The 21,430-nt window shown below is 57.8% G+C and overlaps 1 protein-coding gene across 4 annotated transcripts in view; it reads left to right on the top strand.

The window, feature by feature from the left end:
* Positions 1 to 21,430, top strand: part of SH3TC1 (SH3 domain and tetratricopeptide repeats 1) — a 60,855-nt gene that overhangs the window by 27,806 nt on the left and 11,619 nt on the right. For 3 of the 4 annotated variants that reach the window (XM_061145427.1, XM_061145429.1, XM_061145430.1), the window contains exons 3-11: positions 3,487 to 3,579; positions 6,562 to 6,689; positions 7,937 to 8,042; positions 8,722 to 8,868; positions 9,436 to 9,628; positions 12,717 to 12,793; positions 13,698 to 13,893; positions 16,659 to 16,792; positions 19,460 to 19,504. In XM_061145427.1, coding sequence (XP_061001410.1) covers positions 3,487 to 3,579; positions 6,562 to 6,689; positions 7,937 to 8,042; positions 8,722 to 8,868; positions 9,436 to 9,628; positions 12,717 to 12,793; positions 13,698 to 13,893; positions 16,659 to 16,792; positions 19,460 to 19,504 — 1,119 coding nt within the window. The remainder of the gene's footprint in view (positions 1 to 3,486; positions 3,580 to 6,561; positions 6,690 to 7,936; positions 8,043 to 8,721; positions 8,869 to 9,435; positions 9,629 to 12,716; positions 12,794 to 13,697; positions 13,894 to 16,658; positions 16,793 to 19,459; positions 19,505 to 21,430) is intronic. The other variant, XM_061145428.1, reaches the window with a different exon arrangement.

The raw sequence follows: 21,430 nt of genomic DNA, 5'->3' as shown, positions 1-21,430 counted from the left end.
CCCCAAGCAGCCAAGGGGCCAGTGGGCTCCCAATACATCTCCCTGGACCTCTTACCCTTTCAGCTTCTTTTGCAAATGGGCAGCAAATTTACAAGAAACAATACGAAGAATTCCCACTTGGCCCACCCAGGGGGGTTTCCCTGGTGGCCCAGTAATTAAGAACCCACCTGCCAATATAGGAGATGCAGGTTTGATCCCTAGGTCGGGAAGATCCCCCTGGAGGAGGAAATGGCAACCCACTCCAGTATTCTTGCCTGGGAAATCCCGTGGACAGAGGAGCCCAGCGGGTTACAGGCCATGCGGTCGCAAAGAGTCCAACATGACTGAGTATCTGAGCATGTGCACACACCCCACCTAGACCCCTCAAATGTTAACACTTTGCCTTCTCTCTGTGCTTCAGGCAGGGGCTATATTTTCCCGGGATGGTCTAGGAGTCCATTGCAGACATGACGCGCCCCCCTCCCCCATTGTTTGGTGTCTTTCCTAAAACCAGGACCTGCTCATGCGGCCTCACAGTGAGATGATTCCAAATTCACTTTCCTGGGTGAGACAACCTGCAGACAGACCTCACTGCAATCCCACCGTCTGTCCCCGTAACCTCCTTTCCACCAAACAAAACCCTGGTCAGGCTTTGCATTCTGTGGCCGTGTGTCCCTGGAGCTTCTTAACCTGGCGCTTGGTGCTTTGACAATTCCAGGCGGTCAGCCTGCAGAAGGTGCCGCAGTGTGGAGGCGGGTGTTTCTTCAGGACGGCAGGCTGGTGCTTCGGGCAGAAACCCCCAGCACCTTCGGTCCCTCCCAATGTCCGTGGGTCTGGCCCCTGGTGGCGTTCACATCTCACGTTGCTCACTTGATTAAGGGGATGTTTGACCATGTAAACATCACTGTCAAAGTCTTCCTTCTTCCCTCTGTCGTAAGTAAGGAGGCTGCGGGAACTTTTTGACTATTCCATCCCTCTTCGAACTCACCCATGTTAGTCGCTCAGTCGTGTCCGATTCTTTGCGACCCCATGGACTGTAGCCAGCCAGGCTCCACTGTCCATGGAATTCTCCAGGCAAGAATACTGGAGTGGGCTGCCATTCCCTTCTCCAGGGGATCTTACTGATCCAGGGATCAAACCCTGGTCTCCTGTATCACAGGCCTCGTCTGAGCCACCAGGAAAGCCATGAAGACGGTTGCTAAATGGTGACTTTCTAAAGCTGCATTCTTTCTACATTCTTTCTAGTTGACCTTCACTGAAGCGAGAAACTGTCCCCTCTCCCCAGTTACTCACTTACCTATTTTAGTGTGGGCAGGCTCAGAGGTCTTTATTTCATTCTCTAGACACTATTGGTTGCTGTCATTAGTTATTTTTTTGTTCAAATGGCCCCTGATTTGGTCTTGTGACACCTCTCCAACATCCTGTGGGCACCACCTGCTTTCTGGGGCCCCAGGATGCTCACGTCCCATCTCTGCTCTCCCAGCCCCAGCCCTGGAATCGGCCATGCCTCAAGGAGCCCCCGCCTCAGTGGGAGGATGGAGTCTGAAGCCAAGATCAGGGTGCCAGGCACTTATTTGGACTCAACAGGCATTTCTGAGCCCCTGTTCTGGGGACCCAGAGCAAGCAAGGACTGGAAATGTGCTCTGACCACACAGGCCTGGGGCTGGTGGACCGCAGGTGGGGAGAGAGCAGAGATGATCTGGTCATGTTGTCCGGTCCAAGGTCAATGGGCAGCACCCCCAGCACTGAGTGGGACGTCCCTTGGGTGATGAGGAGGCTGCACTGAGGTTCAGCAACCCCCGTCAGACAGACCCACAGGTGTTTCTGGATCACATCACCCTCCATCTGAAGGTCCCAGTCGCTCATCCCATTTTACAGATGAGGAGAATGTGCAGGGCAGGGATGGGGGCTCTAGCCAAGATGCAAGCTTGGGGCTGGCCTCGAGGCTGGGGGCTGGGGCAGGGACCACCAGCAGAGGACTGACCTCCCAAGGCCGAGAGGGCCCGTGGCCCCCCGGCTAGTGGCTGGTGTAGCTGGACGAGGGTGCAACCCTGTCTGCCCAGACCTTGCGCTCCCCCTGAGTGTCACCTCCCCTCTGTGGTCAGCAGAATGGAGGCCCCCAAAGAAGTCCTATTGGAGAAGGGCATGGCTCCCCACTCCAGTATTCTTGCCTGGAAAATTCCATGGACAGAGGAGCCTGGTGGGCTACAATCCACGGAGTTGCAAAGAGTCAGACACGACTGAGCGACTAAACAACACAACAAAGAAGACCTATGACCAACCTAGACAGTGTATTAAAAAGCAGAGATGTCACTTTGCTGACCAAAGTCCGCATAGTTGAAGCTGTTTTTCCAGTAGTCATGTATGGATGTGAGAGTTGGACCATAAAGAAGGCTGAAGTGAAGTGAAAGTTGCTCAGTCATGTCTGACTCTTTGCAACCCCATGGACTATGCAGTCCATGGAATTCTCCAGGTCAGAATACTGGAGTGGTAGCCTTTCCCTTCTCCAGGGGATCTTCCCAACCCAGGGATCGAACCCAGGTCTTGTGCATTTAGGTGGATTCTTTACCAGCTGAACCACAAGGGAAGCCAGAAGGGAAAGAAAGCTGAGTGCCGAAGAATTGATGCTTTTGAACTGTGGTGTTGGAGAAGACTCTTGAGAGTCCCTTGGACTGCAAGGAGACCAGTCAATCCTAAAGGAGATCAGTCCTGGGTGTTCATTGGAAGGACTGATGCTGAAGCTGAAGCTCTAATACTTTGGCCACCTGATGCGAAGAGCCCACTCATTGGAAAAGACTTTGATGCTGGGCAAGATTTAAGGCAGGAGAAGAGCTCAACAGAGGATGAGATGGTTGGACCGCATCATCAACGCAATGGACTTGAGTCTGAGCAAACTCTGGGAGATGGTGATGGACAGGGAAGCCTGGCGTGCTGCAGTCTATAGGGTCTCAAAGAATCCAAGACGACTGAGTGCCTGAGCAACAAGCAACAACACAGAATCCACATCTTCATCCTTACAACCTGCACACACGTCACCTCCTGTGGCAAAAGAGAGTTTGCAGAGGGGCTTAACACTCTGCAGACGGGGAGGTTAGCCTGGGATGGGAGCCAGAGAGACTGAGGTGCTGGTGCTGCTGGCTTTGGATGGAGGAGGGGCCAAAAGCCAAGGAGTGTGGTGCCTCTAGAAGCCCGAGCAGCGAGGAAACAGATTCTGCCCCCGGGGCCTCCAAAAGGAACCACTGCTGCCCACACCTTGCTTGGCTCCAGTGAGACCCTTCTCGGACCCCAGATAACACTGTGCAATTTCCAGAAGCTGCTCGGGTGGAGTAATTAGTTACTGCAGAAAAGGAAGCTCACGACCTCCTCCAGACCCTGCTGGCCTCTGTGACTGTGGAGGAAGGGTGTGAACAGTGGCTTGGAGGGGCGTGGACATTCCCATCTTCCAGAAATACCTGGGGTTGGTGCCTGCGTAGTAGCTGAGGCTGTCTGTTCTCACCTTAATCACAGGACCCTGCTCGGCTACTGATGCTGCTCCGGCCGCCGGCGTCTCTCAGCGGGCTGCTGGGCCCTCCCCTGGCCAGATGGGGTCCTGCCCCACAGGTAGGCATCCCCACGCTGCTAGTTAAGTCTGTGCCGGGTTCATGAATGTGGGATCCCTGGGCGTCCCCCCTTCCCTCCAGCCTGGACTGTTCTGTGGACTCCCGGCTAACGGAGTCTAACGGAGTCTAAGTCTAACGGAGGCTTCTCTAATGTGGCTGCTGGACGCCTGCCTTAAGATCACCATGGGGGTGGGGGCTGTTCAGTCGCTCAGTCGCGTTGGGCTCTTTGCGATCCCATGGACTGCAGCACAGCACGCCAGGCTTCCCTGTCCATCACCGTCTCCTGGGCGCGGGCGGGGCTTGTTAAAGGCAGATGCTCAGGTCCTGGGCCAGTTCTGATGCAGGGAGGTTGGGGTAGGGCCCGGGACTCTGCATTTTCCCTTGGGGACAGAAGACTGGGGTGCACCTGCACTTGCAAAGGCCTTCTCTGGACTGTTTGCTTCTGCCCGAAGAGGAGGGCTTCCCTGGGGGCTCAGACAGTAAAGAATCTGCCCGCAATGTGGGAGACCTGGGTTCGATCCTGGATTGGGAAGATCCCCTAGAGAAGGAAATGGCAACCCACTGCAATATTCTTGCCTGGAGAATCCCATGAACAGAGGAGCCTGGTGGGCTACCGTCCATGGGGTCTCAAAGAGTCAGACATGACTGAGCAGCTAACACACATACATGTAAAAGAGGAGGTGGTGTCACCCCGGAGGCCGGAAGTGAGACCCAAAGAGGGACACCCTGGGGGCTTGGTGGGTGGGGAGGACCGCCCCCCCCCCCACCCGCCAACCCCTGGGAGAGGAATCCCAGCTTTCAGGACAGGATGGCGGGACTTCCACAGGCGCTGATGCTGGGAGGTGGTCCCGGGTGGAGGAGGGGCAGTAAGGAGTCCTTTATCCTGAGACCCCACCCTGGAGCGCCAGTTGTGGGGGCGGGGGGGGGGCACAGGGACCCCAGTGTCGTTGGCGGTTCACCTCTGCCTCGACGGTCGTCTGTCCTCCGTCCTTTTGGGTGGTCCGTGCTGCCTGTGGTCACTGAGGATGACCAGGGCTATTGAGCCACGAGGCGGGTTATCATGGGAGTGAAAGTGCAACCCTACCCTCTTCCCGGCGTAGGAGGGCCACCACTTAGACTTGGTTGAGAAATGCTGGCTGGCTTCCTGCTGGGGGAGGGGGCCCGATTCCACATCCCTGAGTCTCCTGCAGGGAGGTGGTGGGAGGCAGGGGGGAGTGGAGGAAGGGGCACTGAAAATTTCCAAGGCAGGTGCAAGGCTTACTCAGAGGGCTCTCTCCCTCCACCGTCTCTCTTCCCTTCTCTTCCCTCCCCTTATTTCCCCAGCTTTGGAGCCTGGGGGGCACCGGGTAGGGGTGGGCAGGGGCCGTTTGAGCTGAGATAGGATTCTAGAGTGGCCAGTCGGGCAGGAATTGGTCTGAGAGAGTGCTTCAGGGGACAGTATGAAGAATGCAAAGGCCCTGGGGTGGGGTGGGTGGGGTGGGGTTGGGGGGGGACACCTGGATGTCTCAGAGCAGCAGAGAGAAGACCACAGGCGGGCAGTGGGCAGAGAAGGGCGGGCGGCTCCAGGCTGTGTCTGAGAAGGTGGAAAGGATTTGCATTTTATTCTTCCTGAGATGGAAAACCACTACCTCTGTGCTGTCTAATACAGTAGCTGGGTGTGGCCATTTATGCTTAAATTTAACATCAGTTCCATTCAGTTCAGTCACTCAGTCGTGTCCGACTCTTTGCGACCCCATGGACAGCAGCATGCCAGGCTTCCCTGTCCATCATCAACTCCTGGAGTTAATTAACTCATGTCCATTGAGTCGGTGATGCCATCCAACCATCCCATCCTCTGTCATCCCCTTCTCCTCCCGCCTTCAATCTTTCCCAGCATCAGGGTCTTTTCAAATGAGCCAGTTCTTTGCATCAGGTGGCCAAAATATTGGAGTTTCAGCTTCAGCATCAGTCCTTCCAATGAATATTTAGGACTGATTTCCTTTAGGAATGACTGGTTGGATCTCCTTGCAGTCCAAGGGCCTCTCAAGAGTCTTCTCCAACACCACAGTTCAAAAGCATCAATTCTTCGGCACTCAGCTTCCTTTATAGTCCAACTTTCACATCCAAGCATGACCATTGGAAAAACCATAACTTTGACTAGATGGACCTTTGTTGGCAAAGCAATGTCTCTGCTTTTTAATAATAAATAAAGACTCTGATTCCTCGATGACACTGTCCACATTTCAAGAGCTCATGGGCCCGTGTGGCTGGTGGCCGCCGTGGGGCACTATAGACAGCAGGCATGCCCATCGCTGCAGAAGTTTCTAGGGGCTGGCACTGCCCGGGGTGCTGACAGCCAGGGTATGCCATAAGCCAGATGTGGTTGTGAGGGGATCCTCTGATTTCTGCGGACCAGGGGACCATCTGGAGAGAGGGCCGGGGCCCAAACACTGTCCAGGCAGACCGAAGGGGCAGGGCCATGGTGGGTGTGCATGCTGGGTTCAGCCTAGCTTTGCCGGTGAGTCAGTGGGGCTGGCTGCTGGGCCCATGTGGAGGGTGATGGAGGCAGGTGTTGCTGGTCCGGGCAGGGCTGGGGCTGTGGCCTTTCTGGAGCTGGTGAAGAAAGGACGAGGTGGGGGGCAGAGGGTGCCTGTGGGGTGTTTCCTGGAAGTCAGGTGCCCTGCTGGAGCTTGGGCCAGGGAGAGATCAGGGCTGGAGGTCACGGTGACTTGGAGGCCATTTGCTGGAGGCCAGACAGATGCTGGCCTGCCCTGGGGCGATGACACAGTCCACTTCCTCCCGTCTATCTACAACGTGGGCAGCACGTGACTCATTTACAAGGACAGGAACTGGCCTCAGGGGAGACAGGCTGCCTGCGAAGCTTTCCCAGGCGGTACACGTGGGGTGTGAACCCGGCTCCCCAGGTTTGCGGGCCGGGGGGCTGGCGGGGGCGGGGGAGCACCCCACGGCACTCCGCCCACCTTGATCTGCCCGGCGCTTCCAGACCTGACCTTGCAGCTGCTGGCGGTGCGGCGGAAGAGCGGGCTGCCCGACCCCAACCTGCAACAGGCCCTGCGGGCCCGGCTCCGTCTGCTGGAGAATGAAAGCTGTGAGGTGGCCCGCGCCCTGGGGGTGAGTCTGGCTCCCGGGGGTCCTGGGTGAGTGAGGGGGCACGGGATCCACACTTGAGAATGGGGCGGAGGAGGATGACTCGGAGAAGAAGGCAGTGGGCCTAGGAGGAGGTCTGGAGACTTTGGGCTGAGAGGCCCGTTCTTCACTCTCACGTGGTGGTCGAGACACAGGACGAAGAAAGGCCCTTAAAGCGGCAGAGGGCGGCCATGCAGCCCCAGCTTCTGCACCCGCACAGTGACTCTAGAGGCCCAGGGGCCAGGGCCGGGAGGCTGGACTTGCCCAGGTGGAGACTGGCTCAGCCTCAGCTTCTCTGGGACTCAGTTTCCCGACCTTGAGTCTGACTCTGCACTCAGCCCGGCCTGGCCTTGGCCGACGCCCCTTGGCCTCTGTGAATGCGGCCTCCTTAGCCACTCACTGGGATGCTTAGAATTGTGACCCCACGGAGCTGCCATGAGGGTCAGCGGACTGCAAGCAGGGTGCCCCCAGCACCCCCCAGGGTGCTCGACAGCGGGGGTGGGGAGGTGATGTCCCTGGGATGCCAGGGCTGGGTGGCTGGTTGAGGGTGGGGCCTCATTCCTGAATCCCAGTGGAGACGATAAAAGCACTCCATCTCCTCTGGTCGGCATCTGCTGGGTTTTGTGTGTGCGGGGGGCTGTTTGGGGTCTTCAATGAAGTATGCAGGCTTTCCAGTGTGGGATTCAGTACCCATGGCTGGCAGACTTTGTTACCCTGCGGCAAGTGGGATCTCGGTTCCCCAACCAGGAATTGAACCCACACTCCCCGATTCTTACCACTGGACCACCCGGGAAAGTCCCGGCTGGTGCTCCTTTGAAGGCCCTGGCACCACCAAGAGGGTTCACGGGACAGTTGTCAGGAGAGGGGACGCCGGGTTTAGGATTGGAGTCGGAGTTGCTGCTGCGGGAGGGGACTGGGGGCGAGGCCGGGGCTGGGCAGGGCTGCGTGGAGGAGACCCTGGGGCCTCTGGTGTGCAGGGCGTGAGGCAGGCCCTTGAGTCACGGAGGGGCCATGGAGGCCGCCAGCTCTGGGAGGGCTCAGCATGGCACTGGGGAGCCACGGCTGGTCTGAGAGGAGGAGGGGAGCAGCCTGGCAGTAAAGGAATCAGGTGTGACTCCCCCGCCCCCGCCCCACCCCGTCCCTGCCAAGGTCACTCCCGTGAAACGTTTCTGCTGACGGGCAGACGCCCCAAAGCCCCCGGGACTGTTTCTCACATGTTTCTTCCCTGGAAGGAGCTGTCGGCCAGGCTGCTGTCCATCCACAGTGACCAGGATCGGATGGTGGTGACGTTCAAGACGTTTGAAGAAATCTGGAAGTTTTCCACCTACCATGCTCTCGGTAAAGCGGTGACCCTCCCAGAAAGGGTTCTGGGGACCCCCGGCACACACTCAGCACTTTATGTTCCCAATCGGGACTTAAGGCCAGGTGCGTTCATGACAGCTCTCCACGGGCCACCTGTCCTTGGTGAGGATCGATGTGATGGGCAGGGCTGAGCCTGGCTTCCGGGGCAGCCGAGCACATAGAGGAAACCCTGCACCAACCTCAGCCTGAGCTTTCTTTCCAAAACTTCTCCTGTTCAAAGCAAGGCTTTGACTGGCTAGGCACCTCTCCTTGGGACCCTTGCTGCCCCATCCCCGCCTGAGGGCTGAGAAGTGAGACTCAGCGCTGACAGTGCCTTGCATCCCCAGAGCGGGGCTGTGCCCACCCTCCCCGTGTCCTGCTCTCCTTGAACACTCTTGTCCCAAGTCACAGAGGAGCCTGACGGTCCTAGAGGACGTAAAGAGTCCAGAGAAGTTGTCCACGGTCACGGCTGGTCCTCTCGCAGCCTGAAGGGTCAGCCCTTCAGGGTCAGCCCCGTGGCCCGGCTCGGGTAGTGGACAGTACCGTGAACCCCCAAGGGCAGAGGGCGCTGGCCCCCAGTCCCTGGTCAGTGCAGGGCTCGGCCAGCGCTGGACAGTGAGGGCCTCTCTCCACACACCCAGAGTCCGCTGGTGACCAGGGCTGTCCACTCCCCCAGGCTTCACTCATCACTGCCTGGAGAACCTGCTCATGGACCAGGCCTTCTGGCTGCTTGAGCCCGACGAGGACCAGGAGACAGCCGTCCGAGTCCAGGTGGATGAGGATGCCTTGAGGCTGGCGTACGAGAGCCTCCTCGTCCAGGAAGGTGAGCGAGGTGATGTCGGCGGTTCCCCACTGGTCCGGGAGGGCCCGGGGCCCCGGCAGCAGGAGGGCCCTGGAGGAGTGGACACTGAGGGGACATTGGGCAGAGAAAGTCCCTAAAGAAGTAACAGAAAAGGGGCTTTTGCCAGCGACCCCTGAGTTCCTGGCCCGGCTGTTGCTGTGAGTGCTTTGGGGTTCTCACAGTTGGGTTCCAAGCCTGCCGCGAGCAGGGCGTTAGCAGTCGGTCCTTCCTGGCTGCAGAGAGGATGTGAGGAGGCCAGCTACAGCCAGACTTGCTGGGGGGTGTCGGGGGGATCCAAGTGGGGGGGGTCCTCGGGATCACCCATCTGGCCCCCTCACAGCCCAGTCGAGTCCCAGAGAAGCTGAGGCTGAGCCAGGCTCCTCCTGGCCAAGTCCAGGCGGATGCGGAACTCCAGCCCGGGTCCAGCCTCCCGGCCCGGGTCCCTGGGCCTCTAGACTGTGCGGGTGCAGAAACGGGGGCTGGGGGACCCCAGGGGGTGCTGCCCGCTATGTCCAGCCACCTGCATGACCACCCTCTGCCGCTTTGAAGGGCCTTTCTTCGTCCTGTGTCCCGACCATCACGTGAGAGTGAAGAACGGCCCTCAGCCCTTCAGGCGGCCTCCGAGCGGTACTCAGGCAGACATGGCCGCGGCAGTGGACTCTTCAGCCCCGAGTCCTGGCACGTCCTCGGAGGAGGAGGGGGCAGCGGCAGCCACTCCGGAGCCGGTGATTCCGTTCCATCAGTAGGTACCGACCTTTGTTTCTCTGCCTCCTGTGGGTCCCGCATGCTGGCAGGCTCTGTGGAGAATCCCCCAGGCCGGGGTCGATCGCCAGCCAAGGCGGGTGGCTGGGGACCAGCGTGAGCCCCAGCAGACACGGCCTCCACACTTTCCACCGTTCTCAGCGTGGGGCATGGCAGGAGAGCGGCACCTCCCCGGCAGGACGGCCCTGGACCGAGACGGCCGGGGGTGCAGCCTGGGCTCTGGCTTCATGTTCTGGCTCATTCCGGAAAGCTTTTGAGGGAGCCGCATAGCCTGTGCCCACAGTAAGGGAGCACGCAGGGGTCCGTGCAAATAAGAACCAAGGCAGGGAAGGCCTGGGGAAGGCGGGGAGAGGCAGCTCGCAGGCTCCTGTTCCTGTGCTGAAGTGGGCGTCAAGCTCGAGCTTTCCGGCAGCCGAAGTGAAGAGCGGAACTAGACCTCCTTGTTTTCAGCGAAATAGTCCGTGGATGATGGAGGGAGGTCTTCAAGGACGCCAGCCTGCGGGACGGCAGGAGGCACCTGGGCAGAGGGCTTGTGGCAAGCTGGGCCTGAAGGCCACACACTGTGTGTGTGTCTGTGTGTGTGTGGGTGTGGGGGGCTGTGTGAGTGTGTAGGTATGTGTGTATGTGTGTGTGTGTGTGTCTGGTGAGTGTGTGTGTCTGTGTGTGTGTGTCTGTGGTGGGTGTGTGTGTGTGTGTGGGTGTGGGTGGGTGTGGGTGCGGGTATGTGTTGGGTGTGGGGGGTGTGACATGTGTTTTTTGGTAGGTGTGTGTGTTTGTGGGTGGTTGGCTGATGGTGTGGGGAGGTATGTGTTTTGGGGTAGGTGTGTGTGTGTGTGGTTATGGGTGGTGTGGGTGTGTGTAGGGGGATGTGGAGGTGTGTGTAGGAGGGAGGTGTGTGTTTGGATGGTTGTATGTGTGGGTGTGTGTGTATGGTATGTGGGTGGGTGTGCATATGTGTGTGTTGGTGTGTGTGTGGGTGTGGGTATGGTGTATGTGTGTGCGGGGTAGATGTGTGTGTGTGTGAGTGTGTAGGTGGGTGTGGGGAGTGTGTGTGGGCGGGTGTGTGGGGTGGGTGGGTGTGTGGGAGTGTATGTGGTGTATGTGTGTGCGGGGTAGATGTGTGTGTGTTGGGGTGTGTGAGGGGTATGCGTGTGAGTATGTGTTGTGGTGTGTGTATGTATTAGTGGGTATGTGCGGTGGGTGTGGGGGGGTAGGTGTGTGTGTTGGGATGAGTGAGTGTGTGTGAGTGTGCAGGTGGGCGTGGAGGTGTGTGTCGGGGGGTGGGTGGAAGGGGGTGTGTGTGTCTGTGTCTGTGTGTGTGTGTGTTGGGGGCCGTGTGAGTGCAGCAGAAGCAGGCGGTGGCCTCTGCTCAGGGCCCTGTGGCTGTGTGTGTGGGTATATGTATATGTGTGGGTGTGTGGGGTGGTGTGTGTGTGTGTGTAGGTGTGTCTGTGTGTGTGCTGGGGGCCGTGTGAGTGCAGCAGAAGCAGGCGGTGGCCTCTGCTCAGGGCCCTGTGGCTGTGTGTGTGGGTATATGTATATGTGTGGGTGTGTGGGGTGGTGTGTGTGTGTGTGTAGGTGTGTCTGTGTGTGTGCTGGGGGCCGTGTGAGTGCAGCAGAAGCAGGCGGTGGCCTCTGCTCAGGGCCCTGTGGCTGTGTGTGTGGGTATATGTATATGTGTGGGTGTGTGGGGTGGTGTGTGTGTGTGTGTAGGTGTGTCTGTGTGTGTGTTGGGGGCCGTGTGAGTGCAGCAGAAGCAGGCGGTGGCCTCTGCTCAGGGCCCTGTGGCTGTGTGTGTGGGTATATGTATATGTGTGGGTGTGTAGGGTGGTGTGTGTGTGTGTAGGTGTGTCTGTGTGTGTGCTGGGGGCCGTGTGAGTGCAGCAGAAGCAGGCGGTGGCCTCTGCTCAGGGCCCTGTGGCTGTGTGTGTGGGTATATGTATATGTGTGGGTGTGTAGGGTGGTGTGTGTGTGTGTAGGTGTGTCTGTGTGTGTGCTGGGGGCCGTGTGAGTGCAGCAGAAGCAGGCGGTGGCCTCTGCTCAGGGCCCTGTGGCTGTGTGTGTGGGTATATGTATATGTGTGGGTGTGTGGGGTGGTGTGTGTGTGTGTGTAGGTGTGTCTGTGTGTGTGTTGGGGGCCGTGTGAGTGCAGCAGAAGCAGGCGGTGGCCTCTGCTCAGGGCCCTGTGGCTGTGTGTGTGGGTATATGTATATGTGTGGGTGTGTGGGGTGGTGTGTGTGTGTGTGTGTAGGTGTGTCTGTGTGTGTGTTGGGGGCCGTGTGAGTGCAGCAGAAGCAGGCGGTGGCCTCTGCTCAGGGCCCTGTGGCTGTGTGTGTGGGTATATGTATATGTGTGGGTGTGTGGGGTGGTGTGTGTGTGTGTAGGTGTGTCTGTGTGTGTGCTGGGGGCCGTGTGAGTGCAGCAGAAGCAGGCGGTGGCCTCTGCTCAGGGCCCTGTGGCTGTGTGTGTGGGTATATGTATATGTGTGGGTGTGTGGGGTGGTGTGTGTGTGTGTGTAGGTGTGTCTGTGTGTGTGTTGGGGGCCGTGTGAGTGCAGCAGAAGCAGGCGGTGGCCTCTGCTCAGGGCCCTGTGGCTGTGTGTGTGGGTATATGTATATGTGTGGGTGTGTGGGGTGGTGTGTGTGTGTGTGTAGGTGTGTCTGTGTGTGTGTTGGGGGCCGTGTGAGTGCAGCAGAAGCAGGCGGTGGCCTCTGCTCAGGGCCCTGTGGCTGTGTGTGTGGGTATATGTATATGTGTGGGTGTGTGGGGTGGTGTGTGTGTGTGTGTAGGTGTGTCTGTGTGTGTGTTGGGGGCCGTGTGAGTGCAGCAGAAGCAGGCGGTGACCTCTGCTCAGGGCCCTATGGCTGTGTGTGTGGGTATATGTATATGTGTGGGTGTGTGGGGTGGTGTGTGTGTGTGTGTAGGTGTGTCTGTGTGTGTGTTGGGGGCCGTGTGAGTGCAGCAGAAGCAGGCGGTGGCCTCTGCTCAGGGCCCTGTGGCCGTGGCCTGTGCCCTGCGCGCAGCTCTGACCTGCTTCGGATCTGAAATCCCCGCTCATCCCGCTCCAGGTGGGCTCTCAGGGTCCCCAAGGACTCCATCAACGACCCCCTGGGTGGACCCCTGGCGCCGGACGTCCAGCTGATGGGTAAGTGCTTCTGCTGGTCCTCCTCCCCTGGGGAATAGGGGGCTGAGGCAGGCGGGCACCTGCGTTCCAGAAGCTTCTGACTCCCCTGAGTCCTCCCCAAGCCAGAACAGGTAGCTCGGATCCTCTCCAGTTCCTGAGAGGATCAGGAGGCTCAGAGAGGTCCACTGGCTGGCCCAGACTCACAGCGCCCAGGGAGGCCAGGCCAGGGTGCCCAGATGCTCTGCCTCTACTGAGCAACAGCCCGTCCCACCAGCACCTCCGCGGCCTCTGCTTTCTTGCTGGTGCCGCGTCAGACCCCTCGGGGGACCCTCAGACCATGGGGTGGGGCGGGCAGGGGTCTTCTTCAGAAAAAACAGCCTGGCCCCATTGTGTGCTAGCCGTTCAATCATGTCTCTTTGACTCTTTGGGACCCCCATGGACTGAGCCTGTCTGTCCGTGGAATTCTCCAGGTGAGAATACTGGAGTGGGTAGCCGTGCCCTCCTCCAGGGGATCTTCCTGACCCAGGGATCGAACCCGGGTCTCCCGCATTGCAGGTGGATTCTTTACCCTCTGAGCCACCATCAGATCCAGTGCATTTGATCTGACCCAGACTGACTGATGTCTGCATGGCCTGTGGACCTGTTAAGTGAACATTTTCAGCTGAATGTGCCCCGAGTGGGCCCTTGGGCCAAGTTGATCAACATCTCCAGGCCTCGGTTTCTCATGCTCAGGGTGGGGATAAGGCCCCATCTCCCAGGACCGCGTGGACACCCAGCCCTGTGGTCTCAGGACCCTGGCTGGGTGCTGGGTCAGTTCTCAGCAGAGTCGTGAGCTCCCTGGCTGGGGATACCAGCAGTGTGCCCGAGGGCCTCCTGTTGGCCCGCCCAGGCCCCACCCTGACCGTGTGTGGCCTCCTTCCTGCAGCCGTAGGCCCAGCCTTGGCTGTAGCGGACTGCCAGGGCTCAGGGCCCGAAGAGATGACCTTCCAAAGCGGCGACCGCATCGAGATCCTGGGCGCCCAGGTGCCCGGCCTGCCCTGGTGCCTGGGCCGGCACGCAGCCTCCGGCCAGGTCGGATTTGTGCGGACGAGCCTCATCAGTGTGCAGGGCCAGGCGTCTGAGTGAGTGGCTGAGGCCTTGCCCCTTCCTCCTCCTCATCACCCTCACCTCTGTCCCCAGGGCTGAGGCCCGGCCCGGGGCCGCCCCGCTGTCTGCAGGGCCTGACTTCCGTGTCCCGTCTGAACCCTCTCCTGCCCTTCCCCCAAGGGCGGCCGGGGCCGGCCCCTGAAACACACAGGTGTCCACGTGCGTGGATGTCCTGGGCCCGCGGGGCCAGCAGCACGAAGTTGAGGGCTTCAAACGCCGGACTGGAGGCCGGACGTGAAAATCACGGTGCTGGCAGAGTTCCTGCCCCTCGGGGGCCCCCGGGGGGGGTCCTCCCCGCCTCCCCCAGCTCCTGTGGCTCCAGGCGGCTCTGGGCCTGTGGTCACATCACCCCACCTCTGCCTCTGTCTTTGCGTGCTTGTACCCCGTCTCCTGTTTCCCGTAGGGGTAACCAGGATCATCTCTTCACACCAGCATCCTTGGCTGGATCCCGTCTAAAAAGGTCTTATTTCCAAATAAGTTTACCTTCTGAGGGTCCAGGTGGACATGGATTTGGGTGGGGGGGAGTGGACACTATTCAACCCAGTACACCCTCCACTCCCCTTCATAAAGCCCTCTGAAGCTCTGGACCTGACCTTAAAGGCCCCCTGGGACCCAGGCCTTGCTGACCCGCATTTCAGAGGCCACTGCTCTGACCATCCGCTGGCCCCTGGTCTTGTCTGCTGTCCCTGGGGGGCGGGGGGCGGCACCCTTCCTGGCTGTGCTTCCTTCCTCGTGCGAGCCTCCCGACCCCATCTGGGGAATTCTGAGCCAGGCCTGTCCAGTCGCCTCCAGGTCCCCACCACCTGGCCCTGGGCAGCACAGGGGAGGAGGAGGCGACCTTTAGAGAGTGGTCAGCAGCATAGGTATGTTCTTGGCCTTTTGCTAAGACCTCCACCCAGGAGTCAGTGTGTAGAAAAGACCTGTTATTGGGCAGGGAGCTGCCCCTGGGTCCATCATGAGATGTTTGTCCCTAGCGCCCCATTAGCCCTGGCGTCCTGTTTCATTCTTGTCTGGCAACTCAGTGCCTCCAAGACCAAGTCTCGGTTGCCACTCTGCCATCCTGACATGTCCTACCAGTCACTCTGTTCCCTAACTCAAGGGCCTGTCTGCTCCAGAGCCTCTTCCACCCTCTCACCAGAAGCAGGTTGAAGCTGGGCTGGGCTCTGATGCTGACGGTAGAAACCAGACCTTAGTTTCCCAAAGCGTGCTGCCCCCAAGGCTTCATCTCAAACTTCATCAGCAGGGCTGGGCTTTCCACGTGCCGTGGCTGGTAAAACTCCCAGCACAAGGAAGGCACCCAGAGCGTGAAACTTTTCCTGTCCTGTCGAAGTGTGCTTTTCACACTTATCTGACCTCCAGACAAACCCTGTCAGCTGGTGTTCTGTGAAACACTGTTTGGGCACCCTTGGTCTAGATGATTGCCACCGTCCCTGGGGAGACCGCAGTGTCTCAACAGACAGCCCGGCCCCATGTGACTTAAACATGTCCTGAGCTTGCCAAGGGTCTGCGCTGCAGTCGCTGTGGGTCTGAACTGGTCTGCTGCCCTCCCTTAACCAAGGAGGTGGGCAGGGCCAATTCCGGTGATCCTATTTACAACCAGAGAAGCGCCAACAACTTCTCTCATTTACTCAACAAATACTTTCTAAACGTCCTTCCTATGCCAGATCTGGATCTTTTACCTTTTGCTTAATGTACATTCTGGTGACTATTCTTTATTTCATCATAATTTCAGGCTTAAGGAAAAGTTGCAAAAAGAGTGTAAAATTCCTCTGTGTCCTTCACCCAGTTTGCCCAAATGTTAACATGTTATGACACTTACTTTCTCCTGTCTGTCTGTTTTTTTCTTCATTTTCTTTCTCCTAAATTCTTTGGGAGTCAGTTGCAAACACGACGTTCCTTTACCCCTAAATAATGCGTGTGTTTCCTGAAACCAGGACATCGCTTTCATGACCGCAGCATAACTGTCAAAATCAGGAAACTAGCACTGATAGAATTGTTTTCTGCAGAGCTTAGATCCTGCTGATTTTCCCAGTGATCCCCTCTTGAGCCAAAGAAAATTTCAGACCCCATATTATCACTTGTCTGTCTCTTGAGTCTCATCTCCTTGATCTGAGACAGTTCCTCCGTCTCTTTGTGCTTTAAGAACACTGACTTCTTTGAGGAATACAGGCTTATTATGTCTAACGTGTCATAATCCACCCTACGGGTTTCTTTAACTTCCCATAATAGCTCCCTCTTAAGTTTCGAAGTACATTTGAAAGTTTCATATTTTGCCGTTAATTTAGTTCTATAAGCAGAAGTTGCCTCCCCCCACTCCCTCCCTCCTTCCCTTTGTTCCTTCCTGTTTCTCCTCGGCCTGACTTTTCTGAGTACACGTGTGCTCTGAGCCCGTGTTGTATAAAGAGTTGTGAGAGATTGCAGTGGGGAGGGATTGAGTCTGCCGGCAGCTGTCGTGGCCTGCCTCACAGGGGAAGGGGCATTTAAGGTGGGGTTTTGAAGGCTGCTCAGGAGCTCCCCTGCCAGAAACTGTGATCAGCTGCATCTGTCACAGCCTTTCCTGCTACTGGGTGTCTGCCTCTGGCCTGATGAAGCGTCCTTGAGGGTGGGATCTATTCTGTTTTTATCTTGGCGTCTTCATCACTGGGCAGGGATTGTCTGCCAAGTGAGGGAGGGACAAGGGTCTTCATGAGAAATGTGTACTTGGAAATGTGCAATCTAACATGCGCTTTATTTTTTCCAGCTTGGAAAATGTGATTTTTCTCAGTGAAGAAGAAAGGTCTTTCTTTAGCCGTGAGGGGCGCTTTTCTGAGGAGGAGGCCAGGCAGCTGCTGAGAAGGATGGCCAGCACCAATGTCTGCACGGTGTACAGCCTGGGTAGGTGGCGGGGGACACGGGGGTGCTCCTCCCACCCCTCAGGATGGCCCCGGGGACCTCTGAGGACCTGCAGCTGGAATCGCCTTGTGTGTTTAGTCACTCAGTCGTGTCTGACTCTTTGCGATCCCGTGGACTGCAGCCCGCCAGGCCCCCATGTCCGTAAGATTCTCCAGGCAAGCATACTGGAGAGGGTGGCCGTTCCCTCCTCCAGGGGATCTTCCTGACCTGGGGATCGAACTCGGGTCTCTTGCACTGCAGGCAGATTCTTTACCGTCTGAGCCACAGGGAAGAACCCTACAGCCTGTGATTTAGAACAGCTTTCTTAGGGCAGGTTCCCGGAAAGACCAGGAAGGGTGCAGAGCTCGCTCCCGGCCGACACCCCTCGGCCCTGTTCCGCCCGCACCGCGCTGTGAGGCTGGACTGTGCCCCCTGCGGAGTGCGGCACGGCTCCGGCTTCGTCCACTGTCCGCGGCGGCAACCCCATCCCACTGCCCTTAAGGAACCTTCCACCTCTTCCATCATTCACAGCATTCAGTGCCAGCCCCTGGGCCCTTACAGGCGGCCAGACAGATGCTGGCGCTGCCTTTATTGCAGGTGGGGACGTGACAGGAGAGACAGAGGCAGGAGCAGGGGGAGTGGCCGGGAGATGCAGGAAGGTGGGCCTGAGCCTCCCGGCTGCCCCGGGGACGGGTCTCAGCTGAGCCACTTCTCTGACTCTGGGCACCAGCCTAAGACCGCCGGCTCCGCTGGGGCCGGGGGAGCAAGAGGGCCTAGGACTGCGGTCCGAACAGTAGAGGGGGGGAGCGTGTCGGCAGCCACAGCCGGAGGTCGTGGGCAGAGGGGACGGTGCCGGACAGGCCTACCCGCCACTGCCTGGGCCCTGGGGACACAGCGTTCCTGCTCATCCGTTCCTCCTGCGGGAGGAATGTGTGGACATACCCCACGGATATGTGTACACACATACACACACGTACACACGCATAGTCATATGAGTACACACAGACACACCCAAACACACACATACACCTACACACATGTATGTGTCCGTATGCACATGCTCATGTGAATACACGTGCACTCACACGTATACCTACACACCCACACTTGTACATATATATACACATATGTACACATACACATAAGCATATGTTCATGCATATCTTTCCTGCTTGCTCGCTGGCACATGTTTTAAGAATTTTCCCACCAATATTAGATTTAAACTAATGGATTTCTCTTCCTTTGTTGTTGATCAGTCACTAAGTCATGTCTGACTCTTTGCCACCCCATGGACTGCAGCACGCCAGGCTTTCCTGTCCTTCACTATCACCCTGAGTTTGCGCAAACTCATGTCCATTGACTCAGTGATGCCATCCAACCGTCTCATCCTCTGTTGCCCCCTTCTCTTACCCTCAGTCTTTCCCAGCATCAGGGTCTTTTCCAATAAGTCAGCTCTTTGAATCAGGTGGCCAAAGTATTGGAGCTTCAGTTTCTGCATTAGGCCTTCCAATGAATAGTCAGGGTTGATTTCCTTTAGGATGGACTGGTTTGATCTCCTTGCAGTCCAAAGGACTCTCAGGAGTCTTCTCCAACACCGCAATTCAAAAGCATTAATTCTTTGGCGCTCAGCCTTCTTTATGGCCCAACTCTCACATCCATACATGACTACTGAAAAACCATCGCTTTGACTAGATGGACCTTTGTCGACAAACTAATGTCTCCGCTTTTTAATATGCTATTTAGGTTGTCATAGCTTTTCTTCCAAGGAGCAAAGATCTTTTAATTTCATGGCTGCAGTCACCATCTGCAGTGATTTTGGAGCCCCCCAAAATAAAGTCTCTCACTGTTTCCACTTTTACCCCATCTATTTGCCACGAAGTGTTTGGACTAGAGGCTATGATCTTCGTTTTTTGAATGTTGAGTTTTAAGCCAGCTTTTTCACTCTCCTCTTCCACCTTCATCAAGAGGCTGTTAAGTTCCTCTTCACTTTCTGCCATTATAGTGGTATTATCTGCATATCTGAGGTTGTTGATATTTCCAGCAATCTTAATTCCAGTTTGTGAGTCATCCAGCCCAGCGTTTCACATGATGTGCTCTGCATAGCAGTTAAATGAGAACTGAGACCTTGGCGGATCAGCCTTAAGCCAGCCTGGCTCACGGCTTCTCCTCTTCCTGGGAGGCCGCGTCGGGAGTCTCGTTTGGTGCTGCGGTGGGGTCCTCCCCACACTCCCCTGGCCTTTTACAGCTCTTTTTCTCCGTTGGTTTCCTTGGCAGCCCAGTGGGCAGTCAGCCTCGGCGTTTCCAGGAGGTGGGAGCCGAGGTGTAGGAGAGTGCTGGTGGTGGGGTGAGGAGGGGGTGTAAGTCCAGCTCTGCCGCCCAGCCCCGGGGCGAGCCGGCGGCCTCGGCAGAGCGCGGCCCCCACTCCCAGAGGGCGGGCAGCAGGAGGAGGCAGCCTCTTAGGGAGGGTGGAGGCCTGCAGGGGTCGGGGGTGCGTCCTGGAAGACTTGGCTTCTTAGCTGATGCCCCCCCGCCCCCCTGGCCAAGGCCAGACCATTTCCCTGCTCAGCGCTGGTGCCAGGGGTGTTACCGTCCTAGAGCCGCCCCCGCCTCGGCCCCAACACAGAGGGCACTGGTCCCAGGGTGATGCCTCCCTTCTCTCTGACTTTTCAGACACGTCAGAAGAAGCTGAGACGCAGCAGCAGCAGGAGGAACGAGGTACGTCCTTCCCACAGGGGAGCCCTGGGGGCGTGGGGCTGGGCCTCGGGGTGGCGCGGGCCACGGACCTCACTCCTCTGCGGGGAAGGGCTGGTGACATGTGGTCTGGCCTTGTGGGGAGGTTGGGTGAAGCAAAGGTGAGGCTCCCCTCCGCACTGTGCCCAGCAGGTCCCCAGGGAATGTGCCCGCCGCCCCGTACTGTCCCCAGTGTAGGTGGGGTGACCTCTCCACTGCCCAGCCCATAGCCTAGCCCCCTGCACTGTCCCCAGTGTTGGTGGGGTGACCTCTCCACTGCCCAGCCCATAGCCTGGCCCCCTGCACTGTCCCCAGCAAAGAAGCACATCCCGCCATTGCCTCAAAGTGAAAAAGTTGCTCAGTTATGTCCGGCTCTTTGCGACCCCCTCATGGACTATACAGTCCGTGGAACTCTCCAGGCCGGAACACTGGAGTGGGTAGCCGTTCCCTCCTCCAGGGTATCTTCCCAACACGGGGATCAAACCCCGGTCTCCCCCGTTGCAGGCGGATTCTTTACCAGCTGAGCCGCCAGGGATGAGCCTATGCCTGACTCTGGGGTTTCCTTCTTTCTTTTTTTTGAGCTGCACTAGATTTTGGCTGCGACTTGCAAATTCTTAGTTGGGGCCTGTGGGAGCTAGTTCCCTGACCAGGGATCCAACCCACGCCCCTTGTATTTGGAACACGGAGACTTAGCCACTGGACCATCAGGAAGTCCCTGGGTTTCTTTCATTTAACCCAGAGCAGCTGAAATTTGCCCTGTGTCCTGCTTGGAGGGGTGAAGGGGGGGAGAGGGCGCTACTGTGGAGACTTACGTTTAAAAAGTCCCTGGAGGACTTGCTCTTTCCCACACCTCCATCTCTGCCACAGCAGAGGGTCTGCATCAGGGACAGCCTGGGGACACATGAGCCAAGGACCCTTTGAGATTTCCGGGGAGTGGGATCCATCCACACGCAAACACGGAAGGGCCCCTCGGAGGAAGGCTGGAAGCAGCCCCCGGGGTCCCAGGGCTATCTCAGGGCCCTCCCCGCTCCCCGGATTTCCGCAGGCTGCCTTCAGGAGGACCTCAGCTGTTGGGGGCGCAGGGTAACAAGGATAGTCCAGGAAGACGCCCCGGGGAGACCAGGTGCCTCCGCTGGACGTGGGCGTTTCTCAGCTAATCAAGTACACGGTCAAGCTGTACATTTGCTGCTCAACCATATTTAATTTTTTTTTTAATTCCTAGCCTTTACAGACTAAGAGCTTTAAACACACTTTTTACAATGAACTTAAAACAGAAGAGTCTTTACCTCCCACTTCTTTCCTTCCAAATTCCCCTTCAAAGCGCGTGTTTTCCCAACAGGAAACGTAGCTTGTTTGCTCCTCAAGGCTGGACATGCCTCCGGATGCTGAGTCCATCCAAGGCCAACAGGCCCTCGGCAGGCGGGCAGGGCAGGCGTGGGCAGCTCCTGTCCCCAGACTCTTCAGCACTTGTTTTTAACCCTTTAGTAACCAGACTTCCAAACCAGCCCGGACGAGGGGGACCCCGGGGTCTGGGAGCCATTCCTGGTGTTCCCCGTCAGAGGGGCCCCCGTGCTAGAGCTGGGCAGGTGGACACGGACTGCACTGTCAGCTCTGAGGGCACTTTGGAGCTCACACTGGTCAGCAGCTCTGGTTGGCTACAGCTTGATGTCATGGGGATTCCTGCACGTGGCCGAGAGGAGAGGACTTCAGTGAGGCACGTTAGTTGGTAGAGGCTTGGCCAACTTGCTCCATGTTCTCATGGAAAGTCACTCCTGCAGCCCTGCAGTGTGCCCAGCGGTCCACGGCAACCTCAGATGCTCAGGGCAGCCTTGTGGGGGAGGTGACAGGGATGCTGCAACCAGGGAAGGGACGCCCCTGGCCCTGCCTGGACTCAGATCCCGCTCTCACCCA

This window comes from Dama dama, chromosome 6, assembly GCF_033118175.1.
Source record: "Dama dama isolate Ldn47 chromosome 6, ASM3311817v1, whole genome shotgun sequence".
Classification (NCBI taxonomy): Eukaryota; Metazoa; Chordata; class Mammalia; order Artiodactyla; family Cervidae; genus Dama; species Dama dama.
This window is presented reverse-complemented; position numbering and strand designations above follow the sequence as displayed.